The 10,718-nt window shown below is 27.6% G+C and overlaps 1 protein-coding gene across 1 annotated transcript; it reads left to right on the top strand.

Annotated features, from left to right (window-relative positions):
- Nucleotides 1–313: 313 nt before the first annotated feature.
- Nucleotides 314–10,239, top strand: LOC145848726 (general transcription factor 3C polypeptide 1-like; the record flags this gene model as incomplete). Its single annotated transcript, XM_082954005.1, has 14 exons — nt 314–576; nt 2,955–3,069; nt 4,659–4,738; nt 5,128–5,197; nt 5,552–5,655; nt 6,283–6,369; nt 6,682–6,841; nt 7,239–7,367; nt 7,736–7,868; nt 8,710–8,828; nt 9,190–9,313; nt 9,547–9,742; nt 9,902–9,950; nt 10,101–10,239. Coding segments are annotated over exons 1-14 (1,732 nt in total), but the record flags the coding sequence as incomplete, so codon positions are not given.
- Nucleotides 10,240–10,718: the final 479 nt, after the last annotated feature.

Below are 10,718 nucleotides of genomic sequence, written 5' to 3'. Positions count from 1 at the left end.
TTCACATTATTGACTGTATCTCAAAAGTTAAATGAAACTTATAAAACTTTAAGAAAATTATTTATACAAAACAAGTACTAACTTTTGTAAAAAAAGATATTGTTGTGCATATCAAATTGTCAAATAGACTTTCTAACTTTCATATACAACTTTTTAATTAGTAACCTTATTACATTTCATTTGTCTACAAATCATTATCTGCATTATAAATTCAGAATTTTAACTAGGTTCTATAAGTTATAAGTATCTTTGAGGATAATTAATAAAAATCAAAAAACCTTATATATCTGACATAACAGGGTTTTAATAAAATCGAATTTTGATTTTAATAGACTAAATTCAGTAGATAATGAATTTGTTTGAAGTTCTTGTGGAAGAAATAGCCCTTGAAGGGTTAGATGGAATCACACTACCAACACTTTGGCTTAGATTAAAAGTAAGAGACTCTGAAAAAGCAATTGTCCTTCCCCAACAAAATAAAATAGAGCCAATCTTTTGGAACTACTTGTGCAAACATGATGAAATGGACTTTTACGAGATACCAGAAGCCAGAAGAGAGCCTCAAATTTTTGACAGGTTTTAGACAAAGAAGTTAATGTTATTTTATTTAAATTTGTATTGCTTTTTATTTTTTAACTATTTATGAAATTTGAAACTAGTTTTTATTAAGCTTATATGTCAAGTACATGAGTAAATTAATTAAATTTATGTTTAACTTTTTAGATAGTTTTTTGATAATTTTTCTTTATTATAATGCTAAATAATTGTACATTTTATTACAAGTTTTCTTACATAATCATCCAAAAAATTACAAGTAATTGAGTACTTTTTTTTTTATTATTAATTTAATTAATTTTATTATTTATATTTTTATTATTTTATTTTTTTTCTTAATAAATATGAAACTTATCTTAGATAAAAACTCATTTAAGTAAAAATAAGTATAAGAGTACTTTTATACTTATTTTTACTTAAATGAGTTTTTATCTAATATAAGTTTCATATTTATTAAGAAAAAAAAGACTTTATTTTTTATCTCTTAAGACTAAAACTTCAACTCTATTTTAACAAATAATTTCTTTTTAACTGTTTTGCTCAGACATTTTTTGATAGTGAGAGTGATCAACTTATTTTTAGTATAAGTATTTATACAATAATAGTTTATTTATTTAATAAAAACTTTTAAACTTTTTATTTTTTAAATGGTCCTTATGAAAAAAAGTTTGGGAACCTTGATGTAGACTGTATTTAAAATAGTCACTGTTTTAATTTTTTTTTCTTAAAATTTTTGAATACTAGTTCAAACAGAGATTTATAAAATTCAACATCTAATTAAACTTTATTGACCTTTACAACACGACATTTGTTGTTATCAAAATAAAATTTCAAATAAATAAGGAAAATAGTGTCAAAAAACTAAAAAAACAAGTTCAGCAGCTGTGTCAGATCACATTATAAATTGTACTTAATGTTCAAATGAAAGATTAATAGTTGACAATTTTAAAACAATAAATGATTGAGGTAATAAATTTGAGACTAGTATAAAGCTGTACCAATTTATATACACCAAACTATAATAAGTACTCTAATCTTATTTTAAATAAACAATTAATTAAATCAGAATCAACCAACTACAGGGTTCGTGCGCGTCAGGCTAAATCAGTTTTTTTGAAAAAAGTTGAAAAACGTCAGGCTAAATCAGTTTTTTATTTAAAAATTTGAGAATTTCAGTTTTTCTCAGTTCAAATGGTTGAAAATCTTTGATTAAAAAAGTTAAGAAATCTTTTTAAGATCAAATTGAGATGTGTTTTTTATTCTAAATAAAGATATAGTTATTAAAGACAAAATCAGTCAGTATTTGTAAAAACAAATGCTTAAAACCTTAAATTTTTTTTAAGAACCTTCATTATTTTGTTTTGAGTAGATTATATACGTCATAATTATAAAAATTCTTAAAAAAATACAGTTTAAATATTACAGTATAGTTCAACAACTTATCTTTTTATTTGAATTTGTTTACATCAGCTATGTTTTTAAGAGCTTAGTTGGTTGAACTGTTTTAATTTCTAGTTTAAAGGCTTTATACCAAAAACTTATTAGATTTAAAATCTTAGCAGTTTATTCATATATTTTACTGTTTGTTTAAAGTTATTGGAGATATCAAAGCACTAAAACTTAGCTTTAAGATATAATTACTAAGTTTTGTGGGAGTTCAAATTTTAGGTACAATTAATTTTTTTTTATATAAACAAAATTTTAAACATTTTTTTAAATTAAAGTGTAAGCTTTTTAAACCTGATACGACATCAATCACCTTTTTCACAATTTAGTCTTATTTTATTGAGTTGTAACTAAGCTATGAGTTGCTTTCTGCATATTTTTGAAGCTCAAAATATTTTTGAGATAAAGCTGGTTGAAGTCTGAGACTATAATAGTACTATTAAGGCCCCCCAATACCTAAATGACTTCTAAAGGGGATTTTCCTTACTTTGAAAAATGTCAGACTAAATTGGTCTCAGTCAGGCTAAATGAAAAAAATTTCGCGCACGAACCCTGCAACTACTAAGAGTTTAGATTAGTTCTTTATTTTTGTTTTGTCAATAATGTGTTACTTAAGCATACTCCTTTATATGGTTCGTTATTTATTCAAAACAGTTATTTTGTTATTACATTAATGTTTGTTTGGTATGATGAATGTGTATTTTTAAGTTGTTGATACTGTTTTAATTATTTTTTTCAGCTTTTATTTTTATAATGACAAATGCAGTGTCAAAACTTGTCAATAAAATTTAACAAAATTCAAAACTCTTTTTCAACCGCTATCTAAAGGTTTATGTACCTCACCCAGTACTGTATTATTTTTCATCCTGTTTGCGAAGCATGAAAAATAAACAACTGATTTCATCAAACAATGTATAACCAATACGGGTTATAATCTGAGTTTTGTTATAAAGGTTCCAGGGGTTCGACGAGAAAGCTGCGTATCACACCGCGTGTGCCCCCGATGAGCTGGATCAGCTGGATGAAATCTACCCTGTCCATCCCGTTCCTTCCAACCTTCCTGTGAAGGTAAAATTTTCGAATAATATAATTTTTTATCTGTACATAAAAAGAAACTTTAATAGCACGTTCACACTTTTAGCTTCTTTTTTATATTAGTTTTACAGTTCTATTATACCATTTATACTGCATTAAAAAATTCAACTTTATTTTATACAGATAAGCGAAGATGTTAAAAGATTCAAACAATTATTGTATCATGACATACTACAAAATTATAGTGTTTTATTTTTTAAATGAATTAGTTTGTAAAAAAGTATGAGCACTGAACATTGCATTTTTTACTATTCTTTTTGAACCAGAAAAATATGATATGATTACATAAAACTATCTATTTGAAAGTTACTATAATGGTTTAGTATGAATAGCACCGTAAAAAAAAAAAAGGATACTGTTTTGGGCATAGGGGGGTGTAAAACACTTTTTTTCGAAATTTGATTTTATTTTATATAGTTTTTACTAAGCTACAAGATGCTTTTTACAGATTTTAAAAAATCGAAATAATTTTTAAGATATAGCTGGTCAAAGTCGGAGGCAACAATAGGATCCTTATGGGAGGCGCAAACTAAAACAGCAAAAATAGACTATTTCACTAAAATTCTATCTTCTTCTACGTTTTTTGATATAATTAATTCAAACTTTCAGGAAGTGTTCTTTGATATATTTAGAAATTTTTTTCCGACAGAATTTTCTAAATATTGCAAGGAACATTTCTGAAAATTTAAGGTAGTTGTCTCAAAAAACGTAGGAGGAGATAGATTTTTAGTGAAATAGTCTATTTTTGCTGTTTTAGTTTGCGCCTCCCATAAGGATCCTATTGTTGCCTCCGACTTTGACCAGCTATATCTTTAAAAAAAAAATCGAATTTTTAAAATCTGTAAAAAGCATCTTGTAGCTTAGTAAAAACTATATGAAATAAGATCAAATTTCGAAAAAAAATTTTTTAAACACCCTCTATGCCCTTAATTTTCTTTTAATGATATTCTATTTTAAAATCCAAATTTTCTTTTCAAAATATTAAGTAGTATGTACTAATTTTTATGACCATAGTCAGTAAATTCAAGATGTTTTATTTATCCTGAACTGCATGATCATTAACAACAATCCAAGCGAAATTCTGCGTTTTTCATCACATAGAATGTTGATGATGGTCGTGCAGTTATAAATATTGTTTTGTTATAAATATTTAGAAATATAATAGATATAATTGTCAACTAATGAAAGTTTTATCATCTCTTCAACAAAGAAGTATACATAGCGTAACTATTGTTATAGTTACTATATTACAGCTAAGAAAATATTATTTTAGTAATAAAACTTTAGACTATATTTAAAAAAGTTTTAAGTCATTTATGAATAAAAGTTTTGTTTACAAAAGTATTTTAATTTATAGATTAAAACTAGAGATTTTACATATAATAAGTTTTATTTCCTAATAGATCTTATGGCAAATTCGTAACAAGTTTGAGAAACCGAAGTTAAAAGATCTATAGACTCAAAATAAAATATATTAATTTATCTTTTTGTTAATATACACTTATTACCTGTAAATTACAAAGTTTACGTAAGAAATTAATGCTTTGTATAACTATTTACAGGGATCGTGTAAAAATTTTAAAGAAAGAGAGAATATAAATTCTGATGTAAAAAGTATGTCAATGGAAGTAGCTATTGAAAGGTTTTTTACTTTAACATAAGTTTTGATGTTTTTTATATTATTACTGAAATGAGTTTTTTTAAATGAAAAAAAAAAATCAGCTGTGTAGTGTTCTTAACAAAATTATTATTTTTCAACTTTCTACATACATAACAGTTTTTTTTTTTTTGAAAGATTTACATAAAATTGTAAATATTTTAACCTAATTGTTGATAATTCTAAGTAAGTTAGTGTAGATAAAACTTTTTAGATTGAAAATTAAATAATTCTTTGTTTTGTAAGTTTGATGGTTTTTAAATTAATGTTTTAAGATAAAACATTCAAGTGCTGTATTTATTTGTTTTTACTAAAAAGTGTATAATAGTAAAAAGTGAATTAAATAATATATTACTACTTACTTTTAAAACCAGATTTGGTTTGAGAAAAATTGTTATAGTTGCATCTCAAAACCTTAGAAGTAGCGTCCTTGGACATTATGGAGTAAGTTTTTGTACACACTTTTACAGCCTTAATTTAAACGCCAACTTAATGTTAGCATTGATTTTAAGAAAAGAGGTGAATTTTCTAGTAACGTTTTATAAAAAATAACTCATAATAGCTTAAGCTGAAATGTGCTGCTTTAAAAAAACGCTTTGTATATATAGGTTTTTTAAACTACTTAAAAAACATACTAACAATAAAACTATATGTTTAAATAAACTCATGTCATTTGAAGTTTTATGTATGTTGTAATCGCCTTTGTACATTTTTGGGTATACAACATGGTTATACAAACTAAAACTATCTTTAAAACCGCATTTATGTTGAGAGTAAATACTTTAATTTTTGTTGCAGTTTGCCGACAATCAAAAAGACAAACAGTACTGCTTATTAGAAAGGATTGGAAGGTCCAGGTTTCAGGGTGAAATTCAAAGCAAATTAAATTCAATTCGTCTCTGGTTTGGTTACATTTAATATTTGTATTAGATTATCTTGCTACAATGATTTTACATTCTTACAAATAACATTCACATTACATTTTACATGACAATTCAAATTCGGAAAACACAAATTCTGACAATTCAAATTCTTAAAAAAATATTTTAAAGGCTTTACCTCAAAAAGTTATATAAATTTGAAAAAAATGTAAAAAAACTTATGTAGATCTTACTAATATCAACAAGCCACTTTTTCTTTCACACAAAATCTTCAATATTTTTTAACATATTTTAAAATTACTAGAAATAACTATGTTTTTTACTTTATTTAAGACATATCTCAAAAAATATTTAATGTTTTGCAAAAAGAAAAATTTGCTTGTAGATATTAATAGGACCTACATATGTGTTTTCTATATTTGACAAATATACATTACATTTCTAACTGTGGCCATTTCAATTTAATTTTAAAAATTGAATTGCCGGATTTTGAATTGTCTGAATTTGAATAGTCGTGCACCCATTTTACAATGATCTTAGACATACAAAAAGTTTTTTACAACTTTGAATATTTTTATACTCTAGTAGTAAGTTGAAACAGTACTGTTTGATACTACGACCATTTAAAAAAATTTTAAATTATTATAGCGATTCAAACAACTCGCATTCAAGTTTTATTACAAACGAGCTGGTGGAAAGCAACCTCATATACAAGCAGAGCCACGACTACATGAAGTTTGTTTGGTTTTCAATAATAATGAGTTTAAAACTTACGGTATAAAATTATCTGCATGCTAAAAAGCTCTAAACTACTGTCTAATAAGAAACAAGTCAAAAAAGAAACTGCACAAACTTTCATCTATTCAAAAAACTTTTTATTGTGCAAATAACAAATGTTTAAACACAATTTTTGTTTTAGACACTAGCTTTTAAATGATTCACACCTACTATTATTTGAAGCAATATGCCCAAATAGTTTTAAAATACCGTAAAAAGTTCTGTTGACTCACTGAGACATGCATAATTTTATATTCCGATATTTCACAGTCCGTTGACGGGCAAGATGACGCACCAGATTCTCTTCCAGCTGGCCACGAAATGGCGGGAACTGCCCAACCCGTTCCAGCTGTTCAGGGAGAGGGTGAAGAAAATTTTGAAGGAAACGGAAGACGGGTCGATGTCCTGGGTGAACCTGAAGAAAATAATGGTTTGATAAGTACTGTTTTATGTTATAATATATATGTGTTTGATTTTGTGTAACAAGGATGATGGCATACCTTACGTTATTTTAAGTGTATTTTTAGAAGTTGGCACTAAGAGTTTTCTCAAATCAAATTTAGTACTTAAATAGTAAAAATTAAGCTTTTTTATATTTTTTTCAAGTATTTTAATTTAACTGTGATTTTCTATAAAAATATGAAAACCATACTTTATCACTTAGGGGCTTCTCTTATGCTCGTCTATTTATATTTAAACTTAAAATGTACAGTGTAAGCTACTAATTGTTTTTTCTTATTCTCATCATAAGCACTTATGTGGGTTGTAAGATTTTATTTGTTCTGACTACTTTAAAACGTCACTTACATTGTTTTCAACGTTTTCAGAATATTAAAGATGCTCGTTTCAAGAAAATGAAAAACAAACTAGTAGCTAAAGGCGAAATAAAAGATGTCTCGAAAAAATTGAAAGATTCTAGCAATAACAGAATGTTTCAGCATGCGGTGTATGATGATGTGAGTATGATTTGATTGTCTCTGTAAATTATTCAGGGTCAATTTACCAAAATTTATTTGTTCTGTTTCTGCTTAGTTTTGTAAATATAAATATAACTTATCTTTGAAGAATGTATAAAGAAATACCTAAAAAAAACAAAAGTTAAAATAAACATAAGAATGGCAAAAAAAAAATTAGCACTACAGTATAAAGTTAAATAAATATTTTTTATTTTATACGTACAAACTTTATAGAAAAACTATAAGTATTCTCAAAAAGTAAACAAACCTAACAACATAGAAATTCTTCAAAAAAATATTAACATAAATTTACTCACATGAGAATTAAATTGCTTCTTTTTTTTTCTTAATCTTTTATCGACAAACAGCAAAGTGGCGGGAAGCAGAGCAACAGTAACGGAGTGAAAGACATCAGCAGCGTCAGGTGTTCTCACGACGAAGCGAACGACGCGCCCGACTGCGTAAGAGAGTTCAGTCTCATCACCCAGTGTTACAGATATGGTGCGTTTTCATAGTTCATTTTCACAAGCGTTGGTTGAACTGTTTCACGCTATTTCGTAATAATTCTAACGTTTATAAGAATTAAACTAGTATAAGGATATAGTTATTCAGGTCTACTTAGTTTTGTGCAGATTTTAAAACATTCTTTCAAATTTTATTTATGCTGCTAAAATACCTTATCATTGGTACTTACGCAACATGAAAAGAAGTTTTTTTTGATTTAATACTGACATGATACTGATAAAAAAAAGTACTAAGGACATTTTAAGTAAAGTTTTTACCATGTTAAAAAGTTAATTTTTGTATTTATAGTAAATAAAATACTTTATTTTTAATTCATTTTGTTGTATTGTAAGGAAAAGTTTTTTAAAGTTCTAAATTTATTAAATGACACCATGAATCTAAAAAACCTCTGATTTAAAACTTAGAATAAGTTGAAGGTTTGGTTTTTAGAACAATTAATTATAAAATAAAAGCATCGGTATTAAAGAAAAAAAACACTGTTCATTAATTTTGATTGTGTGGTCCAGACATGTTAAAAAGCTCTGCTTTGTTTACTCGAGCGTGAAATTACTAACTTAAAACGAACTAAAGTTAAGACGCTTCATTGCTGAATTACCATAGTAACTCTTAGCATTTTAACAAGTCTGGTGTGGTCCAGCTAGTACGTATACTAGTTTCTATTCAGGTTGCTGTTACTTATTTAAAAGTTTTTCTGTTTTCAGTTTTGAAAAACAATTTCCCAAAAAGTTTTTCAAAAGCTTAGAAGAAACAGTAGCGCGGGACAAAGTTAAACAGGTAAAAGAGCGAGGTGCGTTTTTAAAACAAATAAACTTTGCAGTGATGACCAAGGCGGGGGCCGGCTGCAGCCAGAACGACCTGCAAGATTTAATTCGGTTGTTCGGAAAGTTGGAAGCTCGTCACATATTCCGAGTGCTCGACAGAACCAAACTGTTCAAAGTTTGTTAACTAAAAACGTATAAACTGCATTTTTACATAAACTCGCTAGCGTAGCTTCTTATATTTTGTTACGGTTTGGTTTTTTATATAACACGCTTTTTGCTAATTGATAAGTAAGTAATAGCAAAAGCTAAGCATCAATAGTAATATAGGTTTATAAACTGATGATTTGTAAATACAATTTGATTAAAATTTCTTTGTAGCGCTAAAATTATAAACTGATGCAGAGAAGTTTTAAATTATTTTACTATTACTTCTTTATAGGAATCCTAACGCTTTTGTCTAATTTAGCTTAACAAGTTTTGGTTTCAGAAAAAAAAATCTCTATGGATTTTTTTAAATCCCAAAAACTATCTAACAGTCGGTGATAGTCGACAAAAAAAGTCAGCGCGAAAAAAGGCTCATCCCGAACTCTGTGGCCCACAAGAGCCTCTTAACTTTGCAGATGGCCAAAGCAAAAACCGACTACAACGAAATCGTAAAAAGTGAGGGCCTTTTTTTCGTGTTGTATTACCACATGTGTGTAGGACATTTATTTGAAACACTTTTTATAATTTTTTTTTATTCAAAATTTTATTCAACGATTTTTACTTTAGCTGACACTGTTTCTCCAGAATAGATCTACAGAGCTTTTTAAAAAACAAATTTACATAATTTTAATGATTAAGATCTCATGTATAGAGCACTCTAATTCATACAGTTTTCTAAATTTCGTTAGAAACTGAGGAAAGCATCAGGGAACAAGAGTCCGAGTTGGCGGTTGAGATAGAAGCGCAGATCTGCAGCGGCAGCAAACAGTTGAAAAACGTCAGGCTGCCGTCTGTTACGTTCGACGATTTCGCAAAGCAAATTGACGTTGACGAGCCCGAAGAAGTTGCTCAACCCGAAGAACCGGAAATGGCTGTTGCCTTAGTGTGCGTGTTTGTAATTTTTTGAAAGTGTTTGTGCTTTTTAACCACTCGATTTTTGATATGGCTAGAAAAAACAGTATTCCTTGTATTTTTATCTTTTTTTAGATTTAAAAAATTATTTAGTGTAAAATATTTGACAACTTTTAATTTTTTTTTTCACAGAAACAACACAAAATCACCGGAAAAAAGTTCAACAACAACAAGCGATTTGGTTAGTTAAAGTTTAACAAACAGATCACTGAAAACTATAAGTACCGTTTTATTTTTTAGCGTCAAGTTATGTGACAATTTTAATACTTTTGAGTGTATGCTAACTGTTACTGCTGTGATTATGTTACCTAAACACAAAAAACTGTTCCAGAGAAAAGTTCAAACTGCCAAGTCGTTGCAAAGGCAAGGATATATTCTTCAGTTTATGAAGAAGCACAAAGTCGTCGAAGGAACAACATTGATCAAGAAAGAATGCCAAGAGAAGGAGCTCGAACTTTTCCCAGATAGAAGTACTAGTTTTACGTTTCTTATGGTTTTTTTGTACGGAGTTTTGTTTTTTAAAGTTTTGAAGCATTAATAAATTCAGCTTTTGAAAAGCGTTTGGCGCTGTTTTTCATTCAAAACAGCATGTCACCTTCATTGATATTATCAAAACCCTACTTTTCCTCATTGTACGTAACTTTGAACTATGTCAAGCAGTGATAACTATAGTGAGTAAAATTTCTAATAAATTGCTGTTGCTGATAAATTCTTCACACTAATTTCTACAGAAACTTAAACTAATATACACATGTTCATTTAATAGATATGTATAGTAAATTGATGAATCTAGGAGCAGCGTTTTCATAGTTGATAAGCATAGTTTAGGATACAACTGCCAACTGAAAGAGTTTCACTGCTAATTTCTATTTTTTGCAACGGTTTATATCGCTTTTGAGGGTATTTATCGAAAGCCTAGAGCTGCGAGGTAGCATTAAGCTAAAGCACA

This window comes from Thalia democratica, unplaced genomic scaffold, assembly GCF_965202585.1.
Source record: "Thalia democratica unplaced genomic scaffold, ktThaDemo2.hap1.1 HAP1_SCAFFOLD_1630, whole genome shotgun sequence".
In the NCBI taxonomy this organism is placed as follows: Eukaryota; Metazoa; Chordata; class Thaliacea; order Salpida; family Salpidae; genus Thalia; species Thalia democratica.
The sequence above is the reverse complement of the archived record's forward strand: the minus strand, read 5'-3'. Positions and strand labels throughout refer to the sequence as shown.